This window comes from Cynara cardunculus (genome assembly GCF_001531365.2).
Source record: "Cynara cardunculus var. scolymus isolate 2C chromosome LG 2, CcrdV1, whole genome shotgun sequence".
Classification (NCBI taxonomy): Eukaryota; Viridiplantae; Streptophyta; class Magnoliopsida; order Asterales; family Asteraceae; genus Cynara; species Cynara cardunculus.
The window spans coordinates 764,446-785,764 of NC_037529.1; the positions used below are offsets into that span (position 1 = coordinate 764,446).

Consider the following 21,319-nt stretch of genomic DNA (forward strand, 5'->3'; position numbering starts at 1 on the left):
ACGAAACAAAATTCACCTTTTAACGATTTAAAGACTACAACTTAATAAAAATATTAAGAGATAAACAAATAACCCATAATTTTATAGTTTTACAATAGAGCTTACACGACACACTAACTATGGGCTCCACCATAGATTAAAAAAAACATAGGAAATGCACGGACGATCTCGATTTACCGAAAGAAAAAAAGGCTATAAAAAGCTCGCGAACCAACGAACGCACACGATAATTCTGCATCACACGTGCTTCGAAAAAGCTAAATTTACCCGCGCAAATTTTGAAAATTTATTTTCATTTTCACCACCCTCCAACAAATCACCCTATATTCTTCTCGAATATCTCACATAATCCATACGCCGGAGAGTTAGAGAGAGAGAGAGAGAGAGGCGGTTGAAGTGGCGGTGAAGGTGAAGGTGAAGGTGACGGTGACGGTGACGGCGGTTGGAGATTCATTGATGAAGAGTACGACCTTGAAGAGGAGTAGGAGTGGTAGTAGCGGAAGGGAAACAAACAAGAAAATGAAAGGTTCATTGGCGAGGCACTTATCGGTTCATCTAGGTCAAATCGCTTTAAAGCCACCGATTCATCAGAATAATAACATTCCTTCGCGTTTTCAGAATCTTCTCGATGAGGAGGCTCACAATACATCGGAATCCGTTCCGTCTACATCGTCGTTGACATCGGCAACGGTTCTAGATTTCGATTCGGATGTCAATGTGGACGACAAAGATTTCATCCTCAGCCAGGATTTTTTCTGGTAATTTCAGCTTCTTATCATACAATTTGAGCTAATTCTAATATTCTAGGGTTTATAAATATTTTGGGGAAAACGTCTGGAGAACTATACTGTAATGCATGACGGTGAATACGAGAGTTATGGTGTTAGACTTGCTACCAAATATCTTTTTGCGTTTTGTTTTCTTTCATTTGAAAACTATTAAGCTTGCCTCAAAACTCAATGTTCAGCCCTTCGCCATAACTGAAGGAGCTTGATATCTATCATTGTAGGTTAATCTTAGAATTGTATCGGTCTAGTAACCTAAATGGTAGAATTGATGATTTTTTTGTCTAGCTGAACATATTGATGATTTTTTTATGTGCAGCACGCCCGACTACATTACTCCGGAAGCACCACCTTTGCCGGTGTGCAATGAGGTAATTTTGAAAGAGAACTTATCTGAGCTATTTGTCAGCTCAGAGTTTTTGATTTTTTAATTGATCTGTTTTTGCATATTTATTTAGCTGGAAGAGTTGCCATGCCCAAAATCACCAGAGAAGTTAAAATCTGTCAGAAGTAAAAGGCAAAGAGAAGGTTAGTTTGTTGGTTGACTTTGAACTTTTCTATCATTGCCATCTATGTGATGTTATTCCAGGATTCATGCATTGTTCAGGTTGTTTTATAACTTTATCTGTCCCGATTAATCTGTTGCAGATCAAATTGGTTCTGCTTACAATCTAACATCCTAACCATTTTGCATTGCAACAGCACTGCTGGAACTGGAAGATGATCCTTTAATACCAGTAGCAACTGAAACAGACAATCAAGTAGCAGGTGAACCTCACATAAACAAGCAAGGGTATGTTTCCCAATCTGCTGTGGCGTTGCGTTGTCGGGTCATGCCTCCTCCTTGTATGAGGAATCCTTACATCAAAGATGCTTCAGAAAACGATATCGATCCATTCGGTGACCGCAGATCAAAATGTGCAGGTAGATAGTTATTCCATTGTCATTTATATATGTAGATATTGTTCATGTCTATGATCTTAATGTTTCAAAAGAACAACCAGAAGTTATCTCTCAACTGAACTGTTTAGTGCGTAAACTCTTCCATGATTACATAGGATATCCAATATTACAAATGTTATGCAAGATTCACCAGGACAAGAATTATACTAATAGATGATATGTATATTCTTAAAGAACAAGTGGGAGTTTGAGATTCTGTTTTCTTTTGGAACCTTAACCATTATGTATGCATTACAATCTGCAGTTTTCCTCCCTGTGGCATTTGGTGGTGATGGTCTTTCACGTTATCGAACAGATTTTCATGAAATAGAGGTATATTGACTGTTGAGATAAATAAGCTAGTACTATGCTCTTTTTCTTAAAAACAACATTGCACTAAACTTTTTGGAACCAACTTTTTCTTTTTGCAGCAAATTGGTACTGGGAACTTCAGCCGTGTATTCAAAGTCTTGAAGAGAATTGATGGTTGTATGTATGCTGTGAAATGCAGCACAAGGAAATTATATCTAGACACTGAGAGGTACTCCACTTTTCACACTGTAGGTCGTACCAGTATTGATATGTGTGAATGTGTGAATGTATATATATCCACACTTATGTTGGTTATAAGCCACTTATGATTGACACATTTTACAGGCAAAAAGCTTTGATGGAAGTTCAAGCTTTAGCTGCTTTAGGTGAGTAACTTGAATTTCCTCATCATTGTTCCCCATTTCCCTTTAATATGTGCCATATTCAAACATAAGTCTTTCAATGAACATGCAGGATATCATGATAACATTGTTGGATATAATACTTCTTGGTTTGAAAATGAGCAACTCTACATCCAGATGGAACTATGTGATCACAGTTTATCTATCAACCACTCATCTAGACTATGTCTGGAGGGTGAAGTGTTGGAAGCAATGCACCAGGTTAATATGCTTTTTACAACTCATGTAGTATTCATGTTTACATGAAACACTTCCTGTACAATATATGCTCTAATAGGTTGTTCTATAGCGAAGATTATATATATATATATACATACATGTGTGTGTGTCCAGAGAGATCAATGTTTAAAATTGAATTTGTGTGGCGTCGCTTGTTTTTCGAAAGATGTAGGCTTGCTATACATCCGTATAAAAACCATCCCTTTATGTTGATGTCCATGTGATGTTATTTGTGCACTTCACTTGGGAGCAGTCTTGATCATACAAAAGGAAATGCTATCAGAAGAAAAATATGGATGTGATAATGATTTTTGAGAAATCTAGAGGTGTGTACTAGTGGTGTGTAGTTTCTACGCGTTGGTTATGATTTTCATGTACTTGCTTCTATCTATACTATTGTTGCTTACATATATCTAGCACTCAATATCTAGCATATCTGCTTCTTTCTATTTGTACTGCTATTGCTTGCTTACATGCAACTTTTCAAATCGTAATTTATCTATATTCATCCTTTCACATACTTTTAACTAGCCGAGGGTTGTTACTGAAACAACCACTCTACTCTTTAAGGTGGAGGCCAACTCTTTAGGGGCTGTTTGGTTGATCTTCCATTAAATCATGTCTGGATAAAGGTGTCTGTCTGGATTAATCTGTTTGTTGAATTGGGAAGGTTTTCTATAAATGGAACGAGCGTGCTTTTTTAACTAGGAGGGGCAGGTTTGAAAAAAACTTGGCTTTCTGCAAAAATGTCCCCTCTAAAACCTTACTGAATAAGCCGCTTTCTATATCATTAAGTCACTATCAAATAGTTATGTATAGCTGACCGAATAACCTGTGAGTCCCATTAAGCTCATTAAGATGCTAATAGAGAGGCCCTTACCCATTAGACCCCACTGCCTTGTCGGATGTAATAGGCTTGTTTGGTACGATTTAGAGCCATAGAGGCGTTATTATCATGTGGATATCAATGCATTACACACAAATGAAACTCGCAGCAGTTGAACTTTTGAATCCATTTCATACTGCTAATGCTTCTCTTTTAAATAAAAGCATGTTAAATCTTATTAAGACAAATCTTTTGAACTTTTAATCACACTATAATTGCGGGTTTGGTTACAGATAGCCAAGGCTTTACAATTTATCCATGAGAAAGGGATAGTTCACTTGGATGTAAAGCCTGAAAATATATATGTGAAGAATGGTGTTTACAAGCTTGGTGATTTCGGTTGTGCAAGTCTACTTGACGGAAGTTTAGCGATTGAAGAAGGTGATGCACGATACATGCCTCAAGAAATCTTGAATGATAATTATGATCATCTTGACAAAGTTGATATCTTCTCCCTTGGAGCTACTATTTACGAACTTATAAGGGGTTCAACCTTGCCGGAATCTGGACCATATTTTCAAAATCTCAGAGAAGGGAAACTCCCTCTTCTTCCTGGTCATTCAGTGCAATTTCAGAATGTACTCAAGGTATAACTCATTATCCCCTCCAATGGTTTTTCATATTACAAGTAAATTACCCATTTGCCATCATTTAGTATTACGAATAAGTGAAGAGTAAACTACATAAATGGTTCATTTGGTATGTTCAAAATATGAATGATACATAAAAAGTACAAAAATGGTTACTAAATTATGCATTTTGGTATGGAAGTGGTTCCTAACACTTAAATCCCTTAAACATTGTCTGTCAAGTGAGGGGTATTTTGGTCATTTCCCTTTTTTGTTTTTCTTTTTCCTATTAAAAATAATACTTTCCTCAAACTTTTTGGGCTAATTTTCTCTCTTCCATACAATGTTCACAAGGTGGGGTTTTTACATTTTCTCTCTTCATAAACCTCCCACTAGAAGTTTACTGAACAAACCACTTTCTCTATATCATTAAGTCATGACCAAACACACTGTGTGTCCCATTAAGCTCATTAATCTGCTAACAAGAGCGGTTGTGAGAAATGAAAACCCCAAACTTGTGAAAACCGTTTCTTAGATAAAATGCTACAAATTCCTTTAACCTCTTTGGTCTTTTGCCAACTATCAATCATCACAAAAACTTGATTGCATAAATGTCTCTTTTAATTATCAATGTGTTTCTCAGGCAATGTTGGACCCTGATCCTGTTCGACGACCATCGGCTAAAGAACTTGTGGTGAACCCGATTTTCAGCAGGCTTAACAAAAGTCCGAAAGCAAGTAAGCCCAATTCTTGAAATGGTCTGGTGATGTTGCAGCCATGTAATCAGAACACGAGGAACAGTTTTTTCTTCTTTCTTTTCAGAAATGATCTTTCAAACACTAATTTGCACCAATTTTTGCATTCTAATGGTGCTTCCCTCTTTTTTGTAAAAAGAAACCGATTGTTATATATCAATATTTGTTACTGTCTCTGTAATTTTGTTTTTTTATTTAAATTGAATAAGTTAGGTATTGTTTGTTTCAGGTTGAGAAATGAAAATGAATATAATAAAAATGAAAATTAGAATGAATTTTCCTTTACAAAACAAGCCATGGTTAAATCCAAATAATCACTGCGCATAACACTTCTATTTATCAAATTTTATATATAAAATTAGACAGATGTTTTACAAATTCAACAATTAATACAAATAAATTATTTGAGCATTTATGAAAAGGATAATTGCATAGGGTTTGATTTGATTTTTATTTTTATTTTGGGAAATGTACTTTTGAAAAACTCTTATTTTGATATCTAAAATGTAAAGTTTTAAATATTTTTAAGTTTTCGGATAATTGGTCGAAAACTAATTTTAGATTAAAAAAATCAATGTTACTAACTACGTCAACAAATAATATTCAGTTGGATACCACATTACTCGTCATATCAGCATAATAACCAATTACCCGGGTACTTAAATGAAAGTATTAAAAGTACGTTACCCAAAATAAGAATCAAACTACGTTATTTTTCCATGCAATTTGCCTTTATTAAAATCATAAAAGTTCATTCATCATGATTTAGATATTTATAAAAGATTTGATTATATTTTATTTATGATAATCAATTCTTTATATTATAAAACAATCATGATATATTTATTAAATCAAATATTCATTAAAATAGATAGACAATGAGATTGATTTATATAATTTTAGCCATATAAATCAAGAGTCTCAAATACAAATATACTTGGCTCAATTTTGAAAGCCTCCTTCAAAAACTCATAATTAACATCCTCCCAAAATTTTGAAAACCTTGTTTTAAAACCTCCTATAAAATTATATATTATATTTATATCTTTAAACATAAATTTATACATTAAAAAATGATTTTTAAAAATTTTTATCTGATGTTTTATAATATAGTATAGATTTATTAAATCATATTTTTCTTAAAAACATTTTATTTATCGTATTTATACATTTGTAAACACCCTCAATTGCACGTTTTGAATTTTACTTCCAAAAAGTGGTAGGTGAAACGGCTTATGTTTGGACTAATATTGAAATAGAAAAGAAAAAAGGAATAGATTTTTTAATGGTTTAATCCAAATGCCTACCTACAAAAGTATAGTTTTCAAATTTGTTTCTCTTTTTTTTTTGCAGCAAAAAATTCTTGAAGGTGTTAATGTCTTTAAAAACCGATCATCGGAGACCTATCGCCGGCGGCAATCCAACCACCATTTCCTTGTCATCTCCTCCGATCTCGCCACCTAGAACCGTCATTCCGGCCACCACGATCTCGATACCTAGAAGGGTCGTGCTGCATTGCCGACATATCCAACCTGTAGTTGTTGTAGCTTCGGTTAGGAGGGTCCGAGTAGTCCCAACTGTCTACGTATTCATGAGACCTAACCGGGCTATTGTCGGGGCTCCATGATTCAAAACCGGGTTCGTCCCGATGTCCTCCGTTTCTCCCCCATGATGGACCCGCTCGTAAATCCGGTGGCGGATGCATAAATTCTTGGGTACTGTATGTATTGAGGTTTGAGTTACGCTCGGCTGGAGAATACGGACTTGAACCTAAACTTTCCCTCCCGGACCACGACTGAACCAGCGATTGTCGTGGCTCGGATATTACTCGCCGTTGAGATGATATTTGTGACCCGCCATGTGTCGACGGAAAGTAGCCACCGGAAGACGGTGGACCATGGCCAGCTGCCGGAATGTTTCCGTGGTCAGGGACCATATCAGAAAATCTCTGATGTATCGACGGAGAAATTGATTGTTGGGTCAAATTAGCCGTCGCTGCCCCTCGGAATGGCAGACCGCTGACGGCTGTCGGAATGCTTCTCCGGTCAGGGACAAAATCGGAAACATTTCTTTGGTCAAGGGGTAAATCAGGAAATCTCTGGTGGTTAATCGGAGCAAATGCTTGTTGGGTTATTGTCGCCGGAGTCAGCAAACCGGTTTCTTGAAAATTGACCGCCGGAATGGCATATGCCTCACCGTTGACCGTCATACTTTGCCGGGAAAATTGATTTTTAGCACTTTCCGGCCGCCATCCACTCTGAATCAAAAGGAAATAATCAGCAAAAACCCAAAAACGACCAAAAAAATGGGGAAACTTAATGAATAATCCCAATTTATTTGTAATCTCAATTTTACCAATTCTTCCCGTTTGAAATTTCAATTACTTACTAAACCCGATTGGTGACAATATCGTTCGTTAATCGATCGTAAGGCCATCTCTCAAAGGCGAAAAACACGAAGAAAAACCCCTCGATCGTGGAAAATTTGTCGATAATTTCATAAGCGAATATAAATTTGTACAAAACATGACGATGTGCATATAATTAACGCACCGTTACAGGGTTGCTGGAGGGAGTCGGAGATGGTAACGAAACTTCGACCTTCTCCTCGGCTTTCTTTTCAACTAACCCATTAACAAGACTACCAATCGAGCCACCACGAGCCGCATTCGCCTTGATCGCATCAAGAAGCTTAACCATTTGCTCACCATTCAAATTCCCACCTTGACCAGCCGTAAGCGCGAAAACAATTTCCGGGTTCTTAAGCAACACCGCCAACAATTCAAGATCTGGCTCCGGCATGCTCCGGTTGTTATTGTCACCACCGTTTGTACTTGTACCGGCTGCGTAACCACTTGCAACATCAGAATCAATATTCATTTGTGTAGGTGTCATTCCTACCCGCTCCGATACCATATTATCATCGTCATCATCAGGGAGTTGCTCAGTTGGTATCTCGGGTGTTAACGAATCATCGTAATCCATTTCTAGGTCCCATGGTTCTTTGGGATTCGACGGGATTTCAAGAACCCTCTCATAGAAAACTTCCTTTTCACGTTTGATTCGGTTGTTTTGGACATCAACTTCTTTGCTATTCTCTCCGGAACACACACTCCATTCCTTATCGATCTTCATTTCTGCATAGAATCCAAAAAACACAAGACAACAGTGAGCAACTTAAGACCTAATCCCACATCCACAAATACATTTCATGTATCGCAACCCATTTGGTTCCAATATACGAACAAAAATCTACACAAACCGAAACGCTATTTTTGTTCTCATTATGGCAAAGAACGTGATTCAGAGCTTATGAGTCGAGCATTGGTGATGCAACACAATATATCTCATATAATCACAAGATCTTTTCTTGCATCTTGCAAACGTATTGTTTATATATGAACCAGAAAGTAAATAGAATACATAATTAGTCGTCCCCCCTGTTAATCAATGCAGAAAACGATATTAAGGAGCCATTTCCAAACGCTTACCGACAAGCGGTGGCGGATCCAGGAAATTAATGGAGTGGGGGCATGTTTGATGAAACTTGGGGGAGGCAAGGATATGGCCATATGGGACTGGGGGAGAACCATGTAAGACGAAGATAAAAATAGAAAATTTAATCTAGTCAGCAAACGTTTTTGGTCTTTGACTGGGGGTCTTTCCCCCTGGTCCTTAAAGGCTAGATCCCTCTCTGCCGTTTGCTGGCAAGAGTCACAACTCTCACTTTACCTTATTAGGTAACATTTTCAGCCATCAAAGAGAATTGATGGTAAGCATCTATTACCTAGATAAGAGTTTTCTCCCTTACCAGATAAAATTCTCAATCCTTTGTATTCTCACACAGCAAGTAAACGTTTGATAAACAACTCCTAGTGAATGCATGGGTTCACCAGAAACTTCACATGTGCATGAATTACATTAAAGGTGATGAACATGAATATGCAGATGGATTATACACTGTTGATTTCATGTACACAGTAGTTGGGATACTGCAGGAAACAGGATACCATTTATACGACCAAACACCAAAAGAACCATCACAGAACATTACACAAGCATTGCATCAACCACAAAAGAGCCTCCAAAGAAACAACTACACAAACCGAACGATTAATTACGATGGTCGAATGGTCGAATTGCATTTGCATCCGTCTTCATTGGCAAAATGAAATTACATACACAGTTTCCTTAATGCATTCATCCAAAAAGATCGATTCAAAAAATGGATAGAAATTCAGGGTTTCATTTGCATTCTTTATTAAAGCACCCATTTTGAAAAGAGAGTGCAGGTGAGAGTTTTCTAGCAGAATATACCAGGTTTCTTTGTTGTTATTCTCTCCCTCTCTCTCTCTCTCGTTTGTTTGGTTTTGTTTATTCTCTCTCTACCATACCCACAATACAAGCCTTTCTTTCTACTCGACAATGTCCTGCAGATACCCAAATTCTCACCACATGATGAAAGCTAGTATGATGGTTAAATCCTTTACGAACACCCGGTTTCTTGAATTTGCACTACTTGTGCTCGATCGACAAATTCAATATAAAGGTTGATCAGTGGCACCGTAGACAAACAGAAAGAAAAAAAACCACCGTCTTACACAGCAAGCTGCATTGTTTTAAAGGTGATTAAACCGCACCTCAGTTGGCACCTTACGCCTTGGTTCAGTGAGGCGATGTGGAGACGTATACCTCATATGATCTACTTTGTTAACGGTTTTTTTTTTACTTTTCTATAAGCTTTATAGAGTAATAGTAATCGTCTTTGCAGTACGAGTCTTTTTGTATTTTAAAAACTAGAAGTTAAAAGTGCAATGGCTCCAATGTACTTTCTGCAACCAAATTTTCTACACCCTCTCAACAACCAACATCTCTTAGTAATTTAGTATATCATATATATGTATATATTATACACACACACACAAATGTATATATATTTGTGAAGTATATATACATATTTTGGGGTATTTCCGCCTCGTGCTTACACCTTGCCTCGTTGAGGTAAAACGCCTCGAGGCTCGATTCCGCCTTTTAAAACAGCTCTTAGTAATTTAGTATTTTATACATATATATACACACACAAATGTATATATATTTGTGAAATATATATACATATTTTGGTGTATTTCCGCCTTGCCTCGAGGCTCGATTTTGAAAATGGAAGTCGAAAACACTAGATAAAATTTGGTGTTTACTTAAATGCAGTTTTTAGGCCTCCATTTTTTAGTGTGACGAACACACAAAATGCATGTGTTAGATCACCATTTGGTTTCCTTGTAGAAATTGTGTATGCTGATGGGCGCTACTAGCATGCTTTGGTTTCTATTGAAATGCATAATCGTACAGCCATCACTAACACCGTTACGAAGTGATCATGCTAAACTTGGCATCAATGGCCTAAAATGAAAATCTCGTTGCAACTCTGTCAAGGTCATGGAAAATTAAGAATTGGTGGTCTCTTTCGCACGTGGAATATGACGATAGCTAGTTCTAAAAATCCCATTTGATCTTTGTGTGATCGTGTGCCTACTTTCAGGCAAAAACCTTTTCTCGTACCTGTAGCTAAGCTTGCTACAGGCAAGTATAGAAACATATTTAAAACGGATTTCATTTTAAAGAAAGTTGGCATCGTTCTACCATGAGCAGAAGCATCTATACGACAATCAACGCATTCTCCATTGAACCTGTGAACAGTTAGCTCCACAAAAGAACGAGAAACAGACCAAACCAAACAAACCCAGTATGTCCCACTCGGAGGTGGGGTCTAGGGACAATAGGATGTATGCAGACCCGACCTCTATCCCCAAGAGTAGAGCGGCTGTTTCCATTAAGACAGAAAAGAAAGAACAAAGGAATTTCTGAAGTGAATGTACCTGGTGGATTCACCCATGAGATCTGGAATCTCTTACACTTCTTCCACACAGGTTCCTCCAACTCCATATTTCCCTTCCCAAAAACCGTTGCTTCCCGCACTTCATCAGCAGATGCAAGTATTGCTGGCTTCTTGTGTTCTTCGGCTTTGGGCTGAAAGTCAGATTTAGCGGCAGACTGAGTCATGCCGGAAGTGGAAGTAGCAGGTTCCTCGACTTTAGGATGAATAGGAGCTGCTTTAGAGGATGGGGGTGTCATGGCGGCCTGAGAGGTGGAGGCCGCCCGAGAGACTTCAGTTTTCACTCGAGGGTTTACATAACTTTCCCCATACTTGCTCCGCATGAATTGGGCCCGCATTTTGGCTTTCTGGATATCATCGGCTGAAAGTGGACGGCCCTGAGTTGTAGAAACCACTCTTGTAACCTGTGGACCTCGGCCAGCTGTTTTTTGGCCAGGTTGCTCCACAAGCTGTACTTTTCTTCGCTCTCTGGTATCTGAAACCTAGTTAAGGCAATAACTGTACATACTTTCGTATTCCTTAATTATAGTTTGCAAGGGCAATTTTGCGCCAAGTTGCAGAACTTCCGCTATATGGTATATGCCGTTCCCCTCGATAGTGCATGCAAACTAAGGTGGGGCACATTTTTTAGGCAAAACCAGAATTTAAGGCAATCTGCACCTTGCTAGCCAATAATTACCTTTATGTGGTAATAGAGACTTCGGGGCTGTTGGTTGGTTTTCCATTAAGTCTTGTATGGATAAATTTGTCTGTGTGGATTAATCTGTCTGTATGACTGTATGGATCGGGAAGATTTTTGTTTGGGAGGGTTTTTTCATAGATGGAAGAAGCGTACTTTTTAATTGGAGAGGCAGGTTTGGAAAAAACTTGGCCGTCTGCATAAAGCTTACCCTATGAGCTTACTAGATAAGCCACTTTCTAAATCATTAAGAAACTACCAAACAGTAATGAATAGCTGAGCGAATAAGCCTCGAGCCCCACTAAGCTCATTAAGGTGCTAACAAACAGGCGCGGATCTTAATGTATGACCTCTTTTGGCATTCTATATTGCCAAAGCTTTTATCTGCTTTAGCATTTTTCCCCTTTTCCATTCTCACGTAGCTTGCTTTCCACTTGTTTGTCATTTTTTCCCTTAATCGCTTATTTAGCATGTTCTTTCTTCTCTGATTTGTTTTAAAATACTTCTTTAATAATTACAGCCTCAGCTCTTGCATAGCAAGATATGAGAAGTTATTTAATCATGTAGGGGAGTCCAAGAAGAATAGACAAACAAATTTAGGGGATGTTTGGTTGATTTTCAATTAACTTCTGTATGGATAAAGCTTTATGTGTGGATAATCTGTCTGTATAGATTTGGAAGGTTTTTGTTTGAGAGAGTTTTCATCGGTTAACTAACCAATTCATACTCAAGTGTGCATGTACAAGGCTTCTATATTTGTTCTATCAGTTTCCTAACCAGCAATACTCGCTCTTTCTTATCTCACCTGTCATAGATGCTAGATTTTTTGCTAAAGATATCAGTATAAATTAGAAAACGCATAAAAAACCAAAGGATACGAGATACACCTCTAAGAAGCTTTATATTAGACTCATCAGAAGGTGCTGTGAGCAATTTGATCGACTGTGAAGACCCCAAATTTCTGTGCAGGTAATTCAAGAATTTGAGTTATGCACTCAAAATTGCATCTGAACTTGATCATAACAATTGATTCATACCTGGAGTTCTCCGAGTTCTCTTGCAATAAGTATGGTGCTCCCTATTTAAGAGAGAAAAAAGTTTTAAGAAACTAACAAATACACAATGTAATCAAGCATTTACAAAAAAGGTTTTTAGAAATTCAAATGCACAACGATTGAATTTTGAGTGTCAAATGAATTATTTTTAACTTCAAATTTGAAAACTATTAAAAGCTGCGTGAGAAAAGCTATAGCTACAACTGAATGTGTAGAGCAATAAAATAGAAACACGTTGCTGATGACAAGTTTAACAAAATGTGAAATTGAGCTTAAAAAGCATTACGTTTAGATATTTAAATCAAAAGTAATTTTCCTTTTAGGATGAAGGATTTAACTCAAAGTGAGTAAGGTGGGGAGAGAGAGGGGGGGCCATATGACTTGAAGTCTTGAACTTACAGAATTGTCAATTCTCGCCTCCAACGATTCATTTTCCATAATTTCACCAATGCTATACAACACCAAAAAACAGCAATCAATATACAACCGATGGTAGGATTTTAAGCACAACCCGAAACACATATGTAGGCTTGCCTTTGCTTCAGCAGCATCTCATTCTGTGCATCAACCGGAGAAATGTTGGCATTGGGCCTTCTCATAGCTTGGCTTCTTGCAAACATTTTGCTCCATCTAGACAACAGACTTTTTGCCCTGTTTGAGATATCTGGTCTTCAAATCAGATAATGAGATTCAAACAAAAATTGCAAAGAAAGAAAACTACAGAATACATAAACTCTTCTTCCGCAGAAAGGACTGTAACATACAAAATTTTAACTAATAGGTGGAGTATGAAAAGATTCCATGTCTAGATATTTGATTTACTTGTCTATAAAATAGTTTTATATAACAGGATAGAATTTACTCTCCTTCCGGCTTTCATCCTATCACATACAACAACCATTGCGCTAACTATGTGACTTACAAAACACAGGCAAGAAAAATAGCAGAGATCGTAACAAAAAGAGATACAACCAAAGCAGTGAGAATGGAACCCTTGGAAATGCATGAAACTAGATACCTTATACGCCTAGTACCCGGAAGAAGATTAATTTTTCAGTTAACCTCACCCTACCCCAGATATAATTGAGATTTTGCTGTACCCAACAAACATACACAACCACATGCAGGAAAAGAACGCAATAAATCAATTACACCAAGCAAAAGAAACACACCTGGACCCCGGTAAAAACGAAGTTTGTTGACACTTTGCAATATAGCTGACATGTGCGCTGGGAGAGATTTATGTAATGGCAGGTGACAGAGTACCTAAAGGTGAGTCCATTTAGTAAACGAAATACATATTAACTAGTAAGTAAGATGCAACAATAATATTTTAGAAAAAATATGTACCCTAAGAATGGTGTGAAGAACAGTTGTTTGCTCTTCGATGGCTGCTTGACTCAGCCACGTGGCTAAAATCATCACACCTCCATTTGTTAGAAACCTGCAATTGGGAGGACGATTAAATCATAAAGGTTTTAGTCAACAGACAATGATGGGCCAGTGGATAATGATATATGAATACCAATAGAGCACTGAAGCATTCTTTATCTGCAAGATCCATTCCATCAATTTGACTTGTCCAGAAAATGTTTCTTCTTTCCGCAACAGACTAAAAATATTATCAATAAAATACTTATCCGAGTCATCTGTGTCAGGCAACACCTCATCTTGTGTGGAACAAGAAGGTGCTTCAATACTGGGGGGACCCATAGAGTTCAAGGGAACTGGGTGGTTCTGGGCATCCAGATTAGAGCTCAATGACCCATCTTGCTCTTGAACATCTTCAGCAGATTGGATTGCCTTCTCTCTCGACAATCGGATAAATCTCCGAATTCTTGAGCGTTGACCAGTAAAGAAGTCCCTCACCTTATAATTTATGCATAGATCAAATCAAGTATTAAGGAGTTGAGTGATACAAATTACTTCAAATGCAAACTTAAATGCTATTATGGTATATAATAAACAAAAATAATGCAAACACTAGAGTTAACTCCAGGCTCCTCAAACACCCAAAACTAACACAATAAGGATTCAGTCAACATAACTTCCCCATAATTCGTAGAGTAACTAAAAACACTCAGATACAGACTGTTCTTGTATCAACTTATTACAAAATGAAATGATGAAGACAGAATAGAAAATGCAATAACAAATTAAAAAAGAAACCTGTGTGGCTGTCAAACCAAAAAGAGCACTAATTGCCCTAATTTCCTTCTTGCTGATTTCGTCTTTGACAGAAAAAATTGATTGCATGTATTTTATTGCTTTTGGATTCAGTAGATCTCTGGGTCTTTTCCCTGAAATTAAAATAATAAGGAAGGCAACGAATTGTCAATGTAAACTCCTGCAGAACTTCTACTACTGCTATATATATAAATCTTCAACAATAGCAATAACTCTAAGAGGTTGTACAAGGACCAAGAGTTTAGTACACTTATCAAAGGTGAATGTACAAGAAACCATCTTGAATGGAACATCTATGGTCTACAATAAAGTGGCTAACCTGAGGAAGGGGATTTACAACGAAAATTTTTGTATCTTAATACAATACAAGTATACAACCATATAGTACCTGAGTAAATACAGTATCGACATGCTAGAGAACTGATTAAAAGCACAATAGAGTTAACATCCAAATAGACAGAAATGGTTCAAAAGTTAGACTGGTAACCCATGCCATGTAAAAGCAATAGCCTCTCTTGGGGTTTGGAAATCTCGAGAGAGTATGATGTCAAATGAGAGCTTAGTCAGAACTGCAGTTCAAACTAGGTATAGAAGATGACACTATTTCACAAAATTGTTCTATCAGAAATCAGTAACAAACTAACAAATAGGAAGCTTACCGATTTTAATAGAAAGAGCACCTGCTGCCTGCACATAAATCACAAAATACAGGATCAGCATAATATATGCTGTCAAATGATTACTACCTGCTTGAAAAATGTTGTGCAACAAAGGTAAATGCTGTTTTACAATTGGTTTGCTAATATTTTGTTGCTATATTACAAAGCTGCATAGCAGTTGCAACCTGTAACAAAAAGATATATCTATTTGGTCAATTTGGATCACTTGCAACCTTCTTCTCAAATCGAACAGCATGTCAAAGATTACCACCACCCCGTCCTGTGCTATGGAGGCATCAATTTAAGTTTCCTCCTATAATTCAATTACACATTACCTTCTCTCTCCAATTTCATATCTAACAGTGCCCTTCAGTTGACATCTGAAAACATAAATAAGGAAGAACTCCGAAAATAGAAAATATTTATAATTCAAATCTCAATAAAATATTTCTTAGCCAGTGACGCCTAATTTACCGCTTTTGAGCCGTGTATTATGTATGAACAGATGCAACAGCCAAAATTAGAACGAATTACAGCTCCATCATATAAAAAAAAACAAAACTGGAGTCCGTACGCACCATTTCTTGAGAAAGAGGATTGACGCCGGTGAGTTTGCATTGCTTCGAAACGATGTTTTGTAGCTCATAGATCTGTTTGCTTAATAGTTCTTTCTGAGATTCCAACAGCCCCTCATACGACGTGGTTGTGTTCGAGGATACTACCAGAGCAAGCTGATGGTTCGCGTTCGATATTGCCATCTCTGGATAATTCACAGAGCTAAATCAACATGATTGTGAGAGTAATTCGGTTTCTGGTTCGAAATTTGAAGTTGATCGATTTGAAGTAGCTTGCCCTTTCTGGTTGGTTAGGGTTAGGGTTTGGAAGAGAACGGTTTGTTTCGGTGATCGCGAGAGTAGAGAGTCATGGACGAGGAGCCGGATACGGAATTTATCCTCCATTTACCTTCCTAATGATAAAAAATATCAAATAAAAATAAAATAGTTTTATTTTATTCTTATTTTTTTTTTCAAACATATTAATGTTGCGTTTGATACATAAGACAAGACAAAACATAACAAAACTTTGTCACATTTGACGCGATATGGGGCAGGATAACAACTAATATATTACTAATTAACTTTAGTTTGATATATAATCTTAATATAGTATTTGTTTTAGGGGTCACTGTTGCTAGTCGCGATTACCGCCTCCACTGGTAGCCATTGTCCGCCACCTCCACTACTACAACCACCTCCACAACTACCGTCTACCACCAACCACCAACGTTCGTCACCTGATCCACAACCACCACCGTCTATCGCCGCCACCACTTCCACCGTCGGCCATCTCAACCTTCTCGACTACAACCACCACCTCTACTTCCACCATAACCACCTCTACTTCCACCATACCCACCACCACCACCGGCTACCTCCACCACACCAGCAACAATTACCTCCTCCAACGCGGTCGATGCTACCACCACCACTATCCACCATAGTCGCCTCCTCCACCAATCACCAATGTTTCTACCTCTACAACCATTGTTGTTGCAACAATCTTTGTTGTGCCTACACCAATTTATAAGGATCTTTTAAACCGAAAACATAATTTCACATTTGTATGATTCGGTTCAGACTATCATCAATTACATCAAAACTTTTATTCAATTTTGGTACTATTATATATGTATGTATTTATGTATATGAAAATTGTGTACAAATGTCTACAAATTAAATTATTTACTTTATTTGTATTAGTTCTGACTACTATATGGTATATAAAATCATCAAATAACTTTTGGAGCAACTTGTTTAGTTCTTCATATCCGGTCACAGTCGTACAAAACACTAGACATATACTTTTTATGTCTAGTTCTGCCCCATTCAGTCCTATCATCTTGTCATGGCCTGTCCAATCCTGTTATGTTTTGTTTGGTCCTGTCGAATCATGTATGCGTACCAACGTTAGCTAATAGTGTAACACTGGACAGTAACATATCATAAATATATATTGTTGTTTCGTATTTGGCATAAACTTTAAACAAAACTGGCATGTACGATGAAACAAAGTGGAGTACATGTGTTTCACCCCACTCCATAGAACAAAGTGTAACAAACCTGTATTTTACCGACATAATATCAAATAAGCATCCCTCTTCACATTTTATCTATTCTTTTATTGAATCTTATAGTTTTAAAACTTTCATTTTACTGTCATCAAAATATTATTTCTATACAGTATCTATATTTTGGTTAATTTATGTAATTTATTAAATATTAATAAAAAAATATAAAAGAGTTATAAATAAAAAATGAGAACTACGTTTTTTTTAGTTGTCTTGACGAAAACTTTGTAATAACATATTTCGCTATAAAAAATATATATTTCATTATAATCACAATTGTTGTGCACGTTTAGAATCGAACACTAGACAGATTGAATATTCCACCACAATCCTCAGGATCTCAGCCACTACTTCACAACTCTCGTAGTTGTATGCTCATGTATTCACATATGAATTTAACCATTAAAAATTATATCAAAACGTTAAAGATACGATTAACATCGGTTAAGTTATTCAAGACATTAACATTTTATATAAATAATATAGTTTTTTATAAAGATAATAATTAAGTATTTTGTTATAACTAATGATTTTTCTAACTATATTTTAGATTTTTTATATTCAATATGAGATATCTATCCCGTATTTGATCATGTTTACCCACAGTTAGTTACATAAATTAAAAAATGAATATTTAATAAGTTGTACTTATGCACAATTTCCCGTGATCTTGAATTTTAAGTAAAATGCATCAATAAACAATATTTTATGCATAAAAAATGATTTTTAAGAGTTTTTGTCAAATGCTTTATAATATAATATATAGATTAAACGATATGTTGAAGTTAATTATCGCATCATTGCAAGTTAATCATTTATCATTTGAACAACAACACACACACACATATATAGGGTTGGGTTCATGTGAGACAAGACTATTTTCGTGATACATCATTTATATATTTGAAACTTCACAAAAAAATGTTGTGAAGGTAAAAAAAAAAGCCTAATCTTATAGCAAAAATACTGTGAAGGTAAATTTCACGATGTTTTGTTGTAAAGTTTCAAGTGGAAAAATCGTGTCTCACAAAAACAATTTTATATCATATGATCCCAAGTCTCTCTCTATATATTGTTTTTCAAATTTGCTTAATAATATAACGTTATCATCTAATTGAATGTTTATTTCATATAATAATATAATTCAATGCATAATAAATAATAAAATTTGTTAATTTATTAAAAATATATATATAAAAAACCATAAAGGCTAATAAGAGAAGGGTGTTGTTAGAAATATAGAGAATAAAAAATAAAATACATAAGCTATTGCGTTTTAAATACTTAAATTTAGAAAATACTAGAAGGATAATCATGTAATATAGCGAGATACATTTTGATTTTAATGTTTTTTTATATTTTGGGTTTATTGATGTTATAATACAATTTTATGTGGTTTTGAGAAAAATAAAATGTTTTCATTTTTGAATGAAATGTAAATTTGAAGATATTATAAAATTTTAAAAACATATCGATATTAGTATCAAATTAACTATTAAATTGAACTTTAATAACGAACTAATTTATGTTTGATTTATTAAAATACTTCTTTTAAGAATATACTTAAATATTCCATTATAACCCAATGATTATCTTAATTATATTTTAGATTGTTTATATTTAAAATGATGTTTGTCATTTATTTGATTATGTTTATCTGCACTTAGTTACACGAATTCAAACATTGAGCTTTAATAAGATGTAATCATGTACATTCTACTTGTAATCTTGAATTTCAAATAATATGCATCAATAAACAATATTTTATGTATAAAAAATTATTTTTAAGAATTTTTCTCAAATGTTTTATAATATAGTATAGATTATATATTAATTTATTAAATGAGAACATTTAAAATAAAACTGGTGTATGAATTGGTGTCACTCTCCGAGTCTCCGTCGTTAAATACATAATATCTGCTTTGCACGTAGTCCAAATTCACTGTATTTAAACTTTCATGACTACAAGGGGATTTTTATTCCTCGTTGGATTTGAAATTGAGATTAGTCAACTCGCATAACGGATTAAATATCCATGTTGATATAAAAATTAAAAAAATAAAGAGGTTTAAAATATATAAAATTTAATTGTTTTCGTCAATTAGGTCGAATGTATAGTAGTTTCGAAAAAAAAATGTATTGAGATTAGGCATGAATATATATTGAGTTGATCGAGTCGAAGACATCTAAACAACTGAACCCAATATTTGCTGTTTGAAAAATCTCAACCAAATATAATCGAGCAAAAATACAATCCCAATCTTACGGGTTGGGTTAGGTTGGTCGGGTTGAAACCTTGATAAATCAAAATGTCTCATTATACTGCAACATTACGAATGACATTGAAACAATTTCATGATAAATAATAAAAAGGCTGTTGCATTAGCGAAATTATTTTCTAACAAATAGAAAATTTTAATTTCCTAAAATAAAAAATAATGTCCTTCAATATGATGTTACATAATATGTATTTTTGTTTACCATTTTGCCCTTATTGCTGATATAAAAATAAAATTTTAATATTTTTTTTTTAATTTCCTAAAATAAAGTAAACTAATATTGACCATTGATCAAGAAAATGAATTGATGAGATTGGTTTACACGGTTTACACAAATGGAAGCGGTTTTCATTTGAACGCTCCTCTACATACATATGTTTTTATGTATACTAGAAGGGTACTAGCATAATGGAAGAAAATACATATTGATTTTAATGTTTCATCTTATTATGTCTCTGTTGTAATACAATTTTATTAGGGCTGTAAACGAACCGAACGTTCAGCGAACCGTTCGTGAACCGTTCGGCGGGAAGTTCGTTTATGTTCGTTTATTTAATAAATGAACAAACATGAACAAATTTTTTTGTTCGTTTAGTTAAACGAACGAACATGAACAAGAGTCTCGTTCGTTCATTTATGTTCGTGAACGTTCGTTCATTTACCGTTCGTGAACGTTCGTTCATTTACCGTTCGTGAACGTTCGTTCATTTACCGTTCGTGAACGTTCGTTCATTTATCGTTCGTTTACGTTCGTTCATTTATCGTTCGTTTACGTTCGTTTATGTTCGTTTATATATTAAATTTAATATACAATCTTTTATTTAATTACTTAGAATTCAAATAATATTTATTTATGTTCGTTTAGCTCGTTCGTTTATGTTCGTTTAGGCCGTTCGTTTATGTTCGTTCGTTTACGTTCGTTTAGCATGTTAACGAACGAACATAAACGAACACGAACACACCTTATTTCTAAATGAACGAACACGAACACAAAGATTTTCGTTCGTTTACCGTTCGTGTTCGTTCGTTTATTCGGTTAAGTTAAACGAACGAACATGAACAAGCCTCCGTTCGTGTTCGTTCGGTTCGTTTACAGCCCTAAATTTTATGTCGGTTGAGAAATCAATAATGCTTTTATTTTTTGAATAAAATATAAATTTGAAGATACCATAAAATTTTGAAAAAAATATATCGATATTAATATTAAATTAACTATTTAAAAGTTAATATGGTTTAATAACAAAGTAATATAATTTTTTATAAAGACAAAATAACAACTTATCAGCTTATTATGTTTTGGTATTCTCATAAGCTAATTCAAAATCCAGGTTAATAAAAAAATCAAGTATTTTATTAAAACTCAATGATTATCCTAATTATATTTTAGATTTTTTATATTTAAAATGAGATGTTTGCCTTGTATTTGGTTATGTTTATCTGCAGTTAGTTACACAAATTCAAACATGGAGTTTTGATAAGTTATACATACGCACAATTTAATTGTAATATTGAATTTTAAATAACATGCATAAATAAACAATATTTTATGCATA

At 35.2% G+C, this 21,319-nt stretch overlaps 2 protein-coding genes across 6 annotated transcripts; one reads left to right on the forward strand and one right to left on the reverse strand.

Moving 5' to 3' along the window:
- The first annotated feature begins 420 nt into the window (after positions 1-420).
- Positions 421-5,050, forward strand: LOC112507391 (wee1-like protein kinase). Its single transcript, XM_025111965.1, has 10 exons — positions 421-758; positions 1,105-1,156; positions 1,244-1,313; positions 1,488-1,709; positions 1,993-2,060; positions 2,159-2,268; positions 2,385-2,425; positions 2,514-2,662; positions 3,800-4,153; positions 4,779-5,050. Exons 1-10 carry the CDS (start codon positions 457-459, stop codon positions 4,887-4,889), a joined length of 1,479 nt encoding a protein of 492 aa, XP_024967733.1. The 5' UTR covers positions 421-456; the 3' UTR covers positions 4,890-5,050.
- A 1,055-nt stretch (positions 5,051-6,105) lies between these two features.
- Positions 6,106-16,267, reverse strand: LOC112506890 (homeobox protein LUMINIDEPENDENS). Of its 5 annotated transcripts, XM_025111211.1 has the most exons (15): positions 15,834-16,030; positions 15,695-15,739; positions 15,490-15,544; positions 15,360-15,387; positions 14,683-14,813; positions 14,039-14,382; positions 13,864-13,957; positions 13,686-13,779; positions 13,048-13,177; positions 12,913-12,964; positions 12,496-12,536; positions 12,337-12,419; positions 10,763-11,254; positions 7,443-8,026; positions 6,106-7,147 (listed from the first exon to the last, which is right to left on the reverse strand). In XM_025111211.1, the coding sequence occupies exons 5-15, from the start codon at positions 14,767-14,769 to the stop codon at positions 6,329-6,331; spliced, it is 2,820 nt and encodes a 939-aa protein (XP_024966979.1). In that variant the 5' UTR covers positions 14,770-14,813; positions 15,360-15,387; positions 15,490-15,544; positions 15,695-15,739; positions 15,834-16,030; the 3' UTR covers positions 6,106-6,328. The 5 variants fall into 5 exon arrangements, with proteins under 5 accessions (XP_024966979.1, XP_024966978.1, XP_024966980.1 ...); XM_025111210.1 differs by having other exon boundaries at positions 15,490-15,739; XM_025111212.1 differs by having other exon boundaries at positions 15,490-15,739; positions 15,938-16,025.
- Between the last annotated feature and the right edge of the window lie 5,052 nt (positions 16,268-21,319).

Excerpts from the sequence above, each read along its gene's own strand:
- LOC112507391 (XM_025111965.1), top strand. The coding sequence starts at position 457 with ATGAAGAGTACGACCTTGAAGAGGAGTAGGAGTGGTAGTAGCGGAAGG. Across the intron at positions 1,157-1,243 it reads CTTTGCCGGTGTGCAATGAG|CTGGAAGAGTTGCCATGCCC; the intron begins GTAATTTTGAAA and ends ATATTTATTTAG. Across the intron at positions 2,061-2,158 it reads CAGATTTTCATGAAATAGAG|CAAATTGGTACTGGGAACTT; the intron begins GTATATTGACTG and ends TTCTTTTTGCAG.
- LOC112506890 (XM_025111208.1), bottom strand. The coding sequence starts at position 16,117 with ATGGCAATATCGAACGCGAACCATCAGCTTGCTCTGGTAGTATCCTCG. Across the intron at positions 13,178-13,685 it reads TCGTTTTTACCGGGGTCCAG|ATATCTCAAACAGGGCAAAA; the intron begins GTGTGTTTCTTT and ends TTTGAAGACCAG. Across the intron at positions 7,148-7,442 it reads CCTCCAGCAACCCTGTAACG|AGTGGATGGCGGCCGGAAAG; the intron begins GTGCGTTAATTA and ends CTTTTGATTCAG.